The sequence below is a fragment of the Elephas maximus genome, chromosome 25 (genome assembly GCF_024166365.1).
Source record: "Elephas maximus indicus isolate mEleMax1 chromosome 25, mEleMax1 primary haplotype, whole genome shotgun sequence".
Taxonomy (NCBI): Eukaryota; Metazoa; Chordata; class Mammalia; order Proboscidea; family Elephantidae; genus Elephas; species Elephas maximus.
In genome coordinates this window covers 65,835,053-65,847,068 of record NC_064843.1, presented here as the reverse complement: position 1 = coordinate 65,847,068, position 12,016 = coordinate 65,835,053, and the positions used below count along the sequence as shown (strand labels likewise).

The window sequence follows — 12,016 nt, the reverse complement described above, 5'->3', positions numbered from 1 at the left end:
CTTTACTCATATCTAGGTCTTTCACTTCTAAAGAATAAATGTGGTATCCAGGTAGTTAAGAGGGACACATTTTAAGAGAGTAAGGAGTATACTAAAGACTTAAAGACCCTGATTTTTAAATTTCATTATTTATATAAACAGATTATACTTGTCTCAGTTAAGAATTTCTAAACAGTAAATTCTAATGCATATAAAATCAGAACTGCAAAACTATTTGTATAAAGCAAATATTTATTAAGACAGTTTTTTGTATAACTAAAGAAACGAATTCAAGACAAAACTTCTTCCAGTAGCTAACAAAATAATCTATTATTTAAATTCCTTGTCATCAAGATGACTTTATCCCATCAAACAGTACATCATCTGGGCAGGCTCTCCTCTTACTAAGAATAAAATGATTGTGTTACAGTTAATATGTTTTGTTAATACACTTTGTTCTGTACAATAACAAAACTGAATTTGAAGTGTTATCTTCAAGAGCAAGTGTAAAAAATGTTGTCAGTGGCTGAAACAGCTTACACTGACTTTAATATTTACTTCGTGACAAGTTAAAACAAAATACACACTCAGGAAAAAAGTCTTCCCTCATTAGCTTCTGGCATAGCGCAGATACGTCTCCATCCTGAAACTTAAGGATAAAGTACCTTTCTTTTAGAAAATGAAACTCTTTTCACAGCAAGTTTAATAAATTAAAATGTAGGGGAAAAGTCGTTAGTGAGCAGAAGAACTCTGCTCCTTTAAGGTTCTTTTTAATGTCCAGGATTGTATGTGAATAAAGCATGTACAGGCACACAAGCACGTGGCGAGATCCCAGAGTCACCAGAACCAGTAATCAGCTTTAGCAAATACAGTAGGGTTATCTTCTCATTGTGAATTCATTTTGAGCAATATATTCAGCAGGAGACAGCCAAACGAACATTTAAGCAAGAGCTATTGGTTCTTCACAGTCACTCTTAAGGTATGATGGAAGATCGATGTGCCAAGGCTTTTGGTCCCTTCTGCTGAATTCTCGCATGCTCCCTCAGAAACAAGTATGTAGAAATTACTTCCGTAGAAGTAATTTGTGGAAATGAGAAAGCCTGGGCCTCTGGAAGTTATAGAAATTAAGTCAGAAAAACCTGTCAAAAATACGAATACTTGGTGTCCTAAGATTTTCCACAGTCACCTCATTTTGCTATTTGTAAATGAAATAACTACACAGTATTCAAGTGTTCCTAATTAGCCTCTTGATTAATTTTCACAACCCTGCAAAAACTATAGTGTTTTGCTGCCAGAATCTTTGGTAGGATAGCTTTTATGTTATTAGATTTTTAGGAATGAATCCAGCCACATCTCATTCATTCCAGAGGATGACTTTACGACACATTTCCTAGTGCCATATGTCATAAGTGAGTAGAAGTTAGGCTGAGCTGTTTTGCACGTGTTCAACGTGTCATTCCTTTTCCAGTGCCTACAAATAGGAGGAAAATGAATGCAGTAATCCATTTTTCCGGTCCCAAACAAGGGCTCCCAGAGCAGATCTGATTTGCCTCAATTCAACAGGGAAGAAACACCTGAAGATACATGGCCCCAGTGTGATTTCAGCTTGGACTCAGACTTGGTAGAAAAAGACCTTAAAAGTACCAGAGAAAGGAGCTTACACAGAAGGATAAGGCAGGGTGAGAGACCTGGGAGACTGCTAACAGCAATTTCCTGAGCTGATGGGAATACTGTGTACAATTCAGTCAAGCAATTGTCCAAACTACATTAAGATAATCAAGCATCAGAATGATTACTTTATACAACCTACCCCAGAATCAGGACAGAGTAGAACTGCCCCACAGAGTTTCCAAGGAGCACCTGGTGGATTTGAACTGCTGACCCTTTGGTTAGCAGCCGTAGCACTTAACCACTACACCACCAGGGTTTCCAGAATCAGGTGAGGTTATGTTAATTGCCTTGTTGTTGATAAAGTATAGCTGAGATCATGCAGATCAGGATTTTTAAGGGAAAGCTTTAAAAATGCTTTGACAAAGACAAGCAAGTTAACGGAGAGTCTGTGGAAGTCATTCTCGCACACATCATCTCTGCCCATGGACAGTTCTTTTTCTTAGCCCCTGGCACCATCTCAAGTATAGCTGTCACAAAGGTCCGCAGCCTGAGACCTGCCTGGCATGTAACTTCATGCTCTTACTCCATACTGGTCAGAGAGTGAAGCTGTGGGGGCATCGCGCCCGTCTGTGGAGTCAGTTCACTAAGATCACTTATGGCAGTGGCAAGCAGAGAGTCCTGGGATACCACGGAACCATCCGGCTTGCAGGCTATGTCTGCTGACCCGTTCTCGTGCACAGCAGGTATGCTGCTTTGGACCTGGGCCAGGTTGTGAAAATGGCCGTTTTCTGCAAAAGACAGCAGTTTATCTGAAAGTTTAGATGATGTATATTCTTCGTCAGGCTGTTCAGTCTTGTGCCCTTCATCATTCTTGGGTGAGCCATCTACAATAACAAGGAAAGACTTCCATGGGGTATTCTTATCGTGTATCTACAAATCAAACACAGACATAAGTCACAGAGTGTGTCAAGTACATCTCCCAATTCACAGATACTTACTAGCAAGTACTTTTTTTAACAAATGCATTTAAACGGAACGATAGTCTGTTCAACTTAAATGTGGTCCCCACTGCAGCAGAATCCCCTTCTTTCACTAGCTGTTGAATGTCTTTCTACGCCATCATGGTGAGGAAGCACTTGGCTGTGCTTTCCCTGGGCCTTGAGGCTTGGTTCTTCACCTCATTTGCCCTGTGAACGCGCTGAGGAGAAATAACTTCCCGACTTCCCTAACCACATTCCAGAGTGATGACAGGCACTTGACTATCTATGGTTCTGTGTATCTAAGGACTAACAGTTTTTCATTTTTAAATAAGCCATACTATAGGAAACCCTGGTGGCGTAGTGGTTAAGAGCTACGGCTGCTAACCAAAAGGTCGGCAGTTCAAATCCACCAGGTGCTCCTTGGAAACCCCATGGGGCAGTTCTACTCTGTCCTATAGGCTTGCTATGAGTCAGAATCAATCGACGGCAACGGGTTTGGTTTTTTGGTTTTATTGCTTACTGAGGTATGCCGCCGAAGAGTGGACTTGTCAGTAAATGTCCGTCCACATGCGTTACACATGAATGGCTTCTCCCCTGTGTGAATTCGATGGTGGCGCTGGAGGGCGTTGAGCTGGGTAAACTGCTTACCACACTGATCACAACAGTACGGACGTTCCCCTAAGACAGGAAGAGAAGATAACGAGTTGGTCTCTTTAGCCTACTGTATTCAATTCTGAATGCACTCTGGAATAATGCTCTTCGAAAACCACTGGCAAAGCTTCAGAGTTCCATTCTAAGGCAGGCTATGTTGAGAACAACGTAAGGGTCGGGTCAAACAACAGAGGTTCAAATCTGTGATACCTATACCAAGACATTACAGCGTATACCAAACAAGGGCCAAAATGCATATACTTCCAACTGGTATTGTATCTACAGAAATTATCACCTATTATCTAGAGTAATGGAGTAACTTTTTTTAAATTCAGGTCCCCTGATAACTGAATTTGCACTTGTGTGTGTACAAGTACATGTGGATGTAACAGTACACACGGATCAATATCCCTAATTCTAACCTGAGAACTGTCCATGTGTTTACATATCCACATTCACACCACCTGCGCTGTCTGCCCTCAGTGGAAACTCCAGGTAGCCACGGGACTTGGCTGTCTCCCATCTGCACTCATAAGTGGTTCTACTTCCCCATTCTTCAGAGCCAGAAACGAACCTCCAAAGTAAAAAAATGCTGCCATAACACACCGATTGGCCAAAGTGCTCTCCTAAAGCTTAATTCCAAATAACTTTCTAGTAACCAAAACCTTTGGGATGTTTTTAATGCCAAACTGAGCTTCCTTCTCTGGTGACATTCCAGCCGTACCTGTATGGACTTTAATATGCTGGTAAAGTGAATTCCGCTGGGCAAAAGTCCTGAAACAAACTTCACATTTAAAGGGTTTGGATCCAGTGTGGATTCTATTGTGATGTTTCAAATACTCCTTAGAAGCAAAACTCTTGCCACATGTTTCGCACATAAAAGGTCGTTCACCTACATGAAAAAACAAAATGAAAACTTAGAAACAATACAGGCACTGAAAATCCAAGGGAAAAGCAGTAGGTCCAACTCTTAACCTCTACGCATTCCTCAAAGGGCCCTGGCTGACACCTTGCTCGCTGCATGTTCTAGTTACAACTATCATAAAACGCCTGTTCACTAAAGGGCTTGCTACTTGCTGGAAGTCGGTGTGAAGTATTCCTGAAAAACCCAAGAAAGATTTCACTAGACCAGAATTCAGTCAGCTCACTATTTTGGAAATTTAGTCACTCTAAACCAGAAAATAGTTTTATATCTTCTTTTTGGAGAAATTGTTGGGTTTGTTATCAAAACAAAGAAGCACTTCTGCGGCTCTTTTTTGAATAAAAACCCCTCTTGGGCTTGGATATATATGCGTAACTATTCTAGAGTAATGATTCTACTTGATTGGATTATAGCACAAGAAAAAATCTTAATACCATCTCACTTTTTGTAGTTTGAATCCTTCAATCCTGCAAATCAGACTCATCTAATTATTAGATGTGTCCCTGATCTCACAAACATAAAAATACTGGTTTCAATAAAATCTAAATCTATTAATATTCTCATCAAATGACCAATTCTGACCTACTCCTTCCATGTGACCTGGCCTTGTCCCCACCCACGAACTTCCATTAGACAACAACTCTGCTCATTTTGCAGTCTAGGAATTCATGTCGATAAATGCCTCATCTCTGTCCCACCCGCATTTGAACTTGAGGCTCATATGACAGTGATTAGGAATAAAAGAACGCAAGCAAAGCAGAAAAAACTGCACTGGTACGATGGCCACGGTGTACAGCAGTTAGCTTGGTGGACTTCTGCATAGTGTACAAGGTTCTGAACCTCAGAGTTACTGTGCTGAATCAGAATAAGGCCAACTTAATTTTTCTCCCTCACATAAAATCGTATCACAAAAATTTTGGAAAACAGAAATGAGAGAATCCCACCACCTTAATACATCACCTAACAATTTGTTTTCTTCTAGTCTTTTCTGTGCAGATTTTGAAGTTAGCTGGGACTGACTCTCTAACTGCATTTTTTAACTCAGCCCGCTGGCACAGGTAGGTGCTTCTTCCTACTGTTAGAACCTCACTCCAAACAGCTGGGTCATAAGCTGGGGGGTGGCTTTACCAGAGTTTACTGAACCACTTCCTCACGGTTGGACAATTAGAGTCTTTCCAATTCTCTGTTATTAAAAATAGCAAGAAGATGGTTAGAATACAGCTTTTCCCATATTTTGGGCAACTTCTTTAGGACAGATTCCTGGAATGTAATTTCTAGCTAGAACTGCAGGAACTGTTTCATACCTCATGATATGTAAGACCCACAAAGTAACTTCCCAAAAGGGCCAAGTGCCGATTCATACTGCCCTGTGGCGGAAAGGCCGTGACCACAAGCACACCAGCACTGGCCGCAATGGGCATATTTTTATTTATGCTCGTTTAATACACGGAAAGGCTACGTCATGGCTTGAGCCTGTACTGCTTTAATGGGTGCCAACTTCTAAATAAATCCTAGCTTCCTTCTACAGCTAAGAAAGACATTCAATCACAAGGGCATGAGTATTTACCTGTGTGACACCTTTTATGATAAATCAGCATGTGGTTCTGAGTGAATCTTGCACCACACTCATCACAGACAAAGGGTTTTTCCCCTGTATGAATTCTGAAAGCACAACATTCAGATGGTAACTCAGGATGCGTTTCAGGCCCCGCTTCGCAACACAATTTCCACTCCAGCCTGAAAACAGTTCACTCCCAGAGACCTAGTGAGAATGGCGGACCCGAGGAAAAGCAGCCCCTGATCTCCAGCCCAAAATAAAACCCATTTCTGCACAAGGCCAACACATGGGCACATTTCCCCGGAGGATGCTGAACGTCCACCCACATCTGCCCGACTGCCCCACCGTTTGTGCTGTAAGGTATTTTCAGGTGGAGACCATGCCTTTGCATATTTTTTAAAACACGGAATAGCACTGTCTGATATTTCCTCTTTCAGAATAATCAACCACAAACACCTCAGGAACTACTGCTGACAAGGTACCACATGGTCAAAACTTTTACTGTCATTTCCTAACACTATAACCAATCTAGAGAAAATTGCTCTTAGAACACTGAAGAAACCTGGTCAGACTATCTGAGGACTGTGTATGCTGATTTTAATTTCACAACTACTGTGAAGTAGTATTCAGCCAGGATTTACTGAGCACTTCCTAAGGCAAGTATTTTACACATAGTATACAGAGAAGACAGCGACAAACACCAAAGACTGGCCCAGGTTTGAGGGCAGGTTTAGAATAGAATGGAAAACAGCTGGAAACTTCGTTAAAAACTGAACTTCACCCACCTACAGTTCAGAAACAAATTAACAGAAAGAAAACACAGTCTGCCCTAATTCTGGAGTTTATCCAATGACACACCTTCCAAGACCTGAGAACTAAGACCAGAGAAGTTTCCTAAGAACTGCATATGCCCTAAATGTCACCTCACTGTGGTCCTGAATGGGCCTGTTGGATCCAGGTGGTCATGGAACCTGAGTTCTAAATGAAGAGCCAGGAAAAAAGACATAAAGGTAACTGGCCCTTCCGCTAGCCCGGAAGGTAAGCACCACAGGCTCCTCGGGAGAATGTGGGGCCCTGCCCTGCCCTGCCCTGCCCTGCACTGGTGGCCAGGACATCCCTCTGGGGTCTGGCATTCTCAGCAAGCCCTATGTAGGAGCAGGAGATCTCAGTCCTGTGTCCAGGATTCTGTGCTATTAACACAGAAACAAGATCGAAGGAGGCCTGTAGTATTTAGTACAAGACTTCCAAAAAATTGAAGAGCGATCGCTCATAGCTTCTCTACCCAGAAAGAGAATTCAAAGGTGTCTCAAAATAGTCTCCAACTTTCAAAGGGAACAAGTTAAGATGTGAGAAATCTAGAGGTATAGCCACAGTGTCCAAATCCTAGTACAACCTCAATTTCCCAACATAAGGCATTTCAAGAGAGGAAATTCCAGTGAACAAACAAGCCACATTCTGAAAAACACTGTTGGAGGGTCTCCGATATTTCCCATGACACTCCAATACACGAGCGAGACCTGCCCGTACCTCATGTGGGTCTTAAGTGCAGAAGGCTGAGAAAACTTAGCCTCGCACTCAGTGCAGCCATAGGGTTTGTCACCGGTGTGCGTGCGCTCATGAAGCCGCAGGGCTGTCTTGGAGCTCAAGCCCTTGCCACACTGCTGGCACTGATGCCGCTCCCCGCCACCCTCGTGGACTTGGAGGACATGCCTCTTGACGTCTTTCTTCCTTTTGAACTTCTTCCCACATAGCTCACACGGGAAGTGGCGCTCGCTGCTGTGCACGTGGCGCTGATGGCTCTTGAGGTTGCAGCGGTTGGCAAAGGTCTGGCTACAGGTGTCACAGCGGTAAACGACCTCAGCAGCAACTCCATGGTGGTGCCTAATGTGCTTCAGGAAGCTCTTCTCATACAAAAACGCTTTTTCGCAGGTGGTACACTTAAAGTTACTCTTCTTCTTATCCCCTTCTTCGTCCTCCTCTTCCTCATCCTCCTCCTCCCCTGCCTTCTGCATCATTTCCTCCAAGTCAACACCAATGTTACAATCCTCAGTTTTTGGATTCACATCTTTTGTAACTGGCCCCATCTCCGTTTCCCTATCGTCTGGGCTTTGATCCTGAGGACACTTGTAGTCCCCCATGTCATCCTCAGCACTTTTCTGCTGCTCTCGGAGTTTTCTTGTGTATTTCTTTTTAGGGATTTCCACAAATACTTTTCTTCCAGCTAGTCTTCCACTAGCTCTTCTAATTTTGGGGTAGGGAGGCTTAACTACATCTTTTTTCTTGTCTAGTTTCTCCTTGGATTTCTTCGGTGGAATATCTGGCAACATGCCATTGCTGATTTTCTCTACTGGGTAATCTGAAGCATCCAAAAGGCCATTGGACCGAGGACTGTCCATGGCCACATTTACCCTAGAGTCAGAAGCAACACTGACTTGGGTGCCACTGCTCACTTCCGCCTCCTGAGACTCTGAGAAATTCTGCAATTCCAAAAGTACCGATTCTAGCATCTGTTTCTTTAATTGAAAACAAGTTTCTGATAAGTCCAAACATTTTAGCTTTTCGGCCATTTCCAACATCCGCTGCACCCGATCTTCTTCCACCTGTACCTTTGCAGTGTAGACAAACTCAAGAAATGAAGCAAAGTCAACAACTTGTACTTCATTTAAGTAGACATTAGTCCTTGTGCCATCCACTGTTTTCTCATTAAGAAACATTTCCTTAAAAAACTTGCTGGTGGCTGCCAGCACTGCTTTGTGAGCCATGAATTCTTCCCGGACACCCTGGTACTCCACACTGACGGTCACATCACAAAGGTGGCCCAGGAGACGTAACTGGTGCATTTCATTCAAAAGGTTAAATGGGGAGGACTTGGATTCCAGCAGGACTGCACCACTTTCCATCTTTCTTCTTCCTAAAATCAGCTTTGAAAACAAAACAAAAATCATTTCATGCATAAGCAACCACTTAAGTAAAAGAACTGAAAATTAGGATTATTTCAGTTCTTCACAGGATATAGACTGCTTACCAACTTGACTTTTTCTCATGTAAAAATCTGTATCACATTTCACTTCTTAGTACAGTTTTCTGAAGAGAAATCCTGGACACACTTTCATAATATTTTCATGAAAAAGTAAATTACCAAGATTTCTCCCAATGATAAAACATAAATGATTAAAATGATGTTCAAGGAAATACATTAAAGCAGTAAATTTGCTTATCAAACCATCTTCTAATTTGCTTACAGACATAAACCCCAAAACTCTAAAAGAATTACGGCATCAGTAATGTCTAGTTCTTTTGTCAGAAAACCAGGTAATTGGAACACGTGGCTGCTACTGCCTGGGAGCAAACCTTAGAGAATCAGTTCTGTCTTTGAAAACAATCAACTAAATTAACGGTTTCCATGAGGAAAACTTCTTGGAAAAGTAGTCCATAATCAATGGCCATTTCTAGCCCCTCTAGCCTCATAATTTGAATTACCATTACTTTATTGCAATAATGAAAGTGCCACAACTTTTACAAGTGTGTTACCTCGAGCCAGTAACTTCTCTGTACCTCAGTTTCCTCCTCTGTAGGCTGCTGTAAGGCTTCAGTGAGTGCAAACATGTAAAGCTAGTTGTTAACTGCTTCTCATGCACCAGGCATAGGTGCTGTTATTATCCCCATTCCACAGATCAGGCACTAACAAGGTAACAGTAAATGGTTGTGCTGGGACTTGAACCTGGGCCTGGTGGGCTCTCCGACTCACAGACCGAAGCTGCTCAATATACCCTTCCCTCAGCCTTACCGAATGCCAAGAGCTACCTTTATTCCCTTGATCTTTACCCAGCAGTAGGCAATGCAGATCCCACTTCCTCCTACTCTTGCCCCTTAAAAATCTTCTCTCCTTGGCTTCTGTGGTACCCCACCACCTTGGGTCATTTTTTCTGCTTTGATGGTTCCACTCTCCCCTCAGATTCCTAGAATATGTGCTTTCTGCTCAAGATTCAATCCCCACATTCTGCTCTTAAATCTGTTTTCCAAGTTCGCTTTCGGTTCCTAACCTTACACCCATCGAAAGTACCCACCTTCCCTCTAAACACCTGCAGCCAGACTTTCTCAGATGCCACCTCAAACGCCACATGACTAGGGCGTATCATCTTTCCTGAAAAACAATCCCCACCCATACTCCCTTCTCCAGAGGTACCTGGGGTTCCAGCTGGCTCCCCAGAACCATCAGTCCCCCAAAACATGAAAAACAAGGGAAATAAGGCCTCCTCTGAAAATTAAAATAAGAGCTTTGAACATCACCACCTGACAACATCACTTGAAGCTCGCAACACAGTAAATTGTGAAATTGTGACAAAACCTAAGGAAAGAACACGGGGCCTGGGGAGGGGGCTGGCCAATGGACTATCGCTGACTGCGGCCCCACCCGTGGGAGAAAGCGCTGCAGAGCTCCGACGCTGAGGCCGGCACCCACCGCCCGGCCCCGGCGCCCCCCACCCACCGGGCCCCGGCGCCCCCCACCCACCGGGCCCCGGCGCCCCCCACCCACCGGGCCCCGGCGCCCCCCACCCACCGGGCCCCGGCGCCCCCCACCCACCCGGCCCCGGCTCCCCCCCAACCTGGCCCCGGCTCCCCCCCAACCTGGCCCCGGCGCCCCCCACCCCCCGGCCCCGGGGAAACGTGCACCGATCACGGCGACCGGGGATCTCCGGCCCGGGCACAGGCCGCTCTCGCCGTGACTAACGGGCGTCCCGGCCGCCGCCTGGGGAGCCGAGCGTCGGCATGAGCGTCGGTCGGGCCCCGGGCCTGGCCTGCCTTCCCCGCCGACGGCTCAGCACGGGCCTGCCCTCCTCGGCCTCCTCCTCGCTGCTTCCCCCGTCAGACCCCCGCGGTGGAGACCGGCTTCCCAGGCGGACGAACCCGCCGCCCGCACACGGCTGTCCGGCCGGGCGCTCCCCGCAGCCCGCAGGCACCACCGCGCGGCTCGCAGCTGCCTACCGTCCGCGGACCTCCGTCCCGCCCCGGCCCGCCGCCCGCACACGCGGAGCCCCGCAGCCGGCGGCCGGGCCGCCGCTCCCCGAGGCCGGGAGGCCGGGCTGCAGCTCCCCGACGCCCGCGGGCTGGGCCGGGCCGCTCACTCACCCGCTGCCGGCGCCGCCTGGACCAGGCCCGAGCGACGGCGGGCGGGGCGGGGCGTCCGGGGGCGGGGCCCCGCAGGGCGCAGCCCATTGGCCGCCGCGACCGCCGCCCGCCCCCTAGCGGCCTCGCCCCCTCCGTGGGTGGGGCAGGGATACGCGCGCATGTCTGGCTGCGGCGGCCGCTGCGGACCGTTACGTGGCCCGTCAGACGTCAGGGCCGCGCGACGGGCCGCCGCGGGGATTGCGTCACGTGCCGGACCCAGGCCTGCGTCTGCGCCTGCGCCAGCCAAGGCGCCGTTGGTGCTCTCTGCGGCGCGGGGCGGGGCGGACCCGGGGTCACGTTCGCAGCCACGTTCACGTCCAGCCTCCCGACCGCGCGCCGCGGAGTCGCAGGCCGCCAGCGGTTAGGGCCCCGACGCCCGTCGGCTGGTCGCTGTGCCCCCAGGGATGAGTGCGGGGAAGGAGCGCGCTGCGCGGACCCGGTGCAAACCGCACGCCTGCAGCGAGCGCCGGCGTGGCCGGGACAACGGGCCTCGGCGCCGCAGTGCGCTCGGCCGGGCGGTCCTCCCCGGGGTCTCGTCCACACCACGCCGCCCCGGCGAATTCTGTGTGCTCCCCGCACTGCGGCCTCCCGGCCTGTGCTGTCGGACCGGCGCCTGGGAAACCAAGACCGAACCCACTGCCGTCGAGTCATGCCGACTCGTAGCGACCCTATAGGACTCCATAGGACTCATAGCGACCCTACAGGACAGGGCAGAGCTGCCCCATAGAGTGTCCAAGGAGCGCCCGGCGGATTCGAACTGCTGACCTCTTGGCTAGCAGCCGTAGCCTTAACCACGACACCACCGCGCTGGCTTTGTTCTTCAGAAGCCTCCTGCCCAGGCAAATGTTTGATGGTGCACTATGAGAACTTCCCGGAAGACCTACAAGCTCTTCAGTGGAAAACGGTGTACGTCCAAGATCCTTTGAACCCCTCGGCTGAAAACCTACCCGTTACTGTTCCCACTAGTCTTTACCGACAGTAATCAGTTCCTGCTTAGAAAGACTAGCCTGAAGTCAGACATCCAGTTTTCCGAAAATGCTGACTTTGCACTCCCCCTCTGAGCCACTGCGAGGCCGTTGTTAGTGCTCCAGAAGACGGTTTCCCACACAGTAGGTGCTCAGTATTTGACGAATGATAAGCGTTCTT

General features: G+C 47.5%; 1 protein-coding gene across 2 annotated transcripts; it reads right to left on the bottom strand.

The window, feature by feature from the left end:
• Positions 1–234: 234 nt before the first annotated feature.
• Positions 235–10,878, bottom strand: GZF1 (GDNF inducible zinc finger protein 1). 2 transcript variants are annotated; one of them, XM_049869703.1, is made up of 6 exons: positions 10,832–10,878; positions 7,229–8,622; positions 5,711–5,805; positions 3,946–4,113; positions 3,091–3,248; positions 235–2,520 (listed from the first exon to the last, which is right to left on the bottom strand). In XM_049869703.1, exons 2-6 carry the CDS (start codon positions 8,599–8,601, stop codon positions 2,170–2,172), a joined length of 2,145 nt encoding a protein of 714 aa, XP_049725660.1. In that variant the 5' UTR covers positions 8,602–8,622; positions 10,832–10,878; the 3' UTR covers positions 235–2,169. The 2 variants fall into 2 exon arrangements, with proteins under 2 accessions (XP_049725660.1, XP_049725658.1); XM_049869701.1 differs by lacking the exon at positions 10,832–10,878 and adding an exon at positions 10,688–10,821.
• Positions 10,879–12,016: the final 1,138 nt, after the last annotated feature.

Coding starts and splice junctions, on each gene's coding strand:
- GZF1 (XM_049869703.1), bottom strand. CDS start 8,601: ATGGAAAGTGGTGCAGTCCTGCTGGAATCCAAGTCCTCCCCATTTAAC. Junction 4,114..5,710: donor TCATAAAAGGTGTCACACAG/GTAAATACTCAT, acceptor TTTTTCATGTAG/GTGAACGACCTTTTATGTGC. Junction 3,249..3,945: donor GCATATTAAAGTCCATACAG/GTACGGCTGGAA, acceptor TTCCTGTCTTAG/GGGAACGTCCGTACTGTTGT.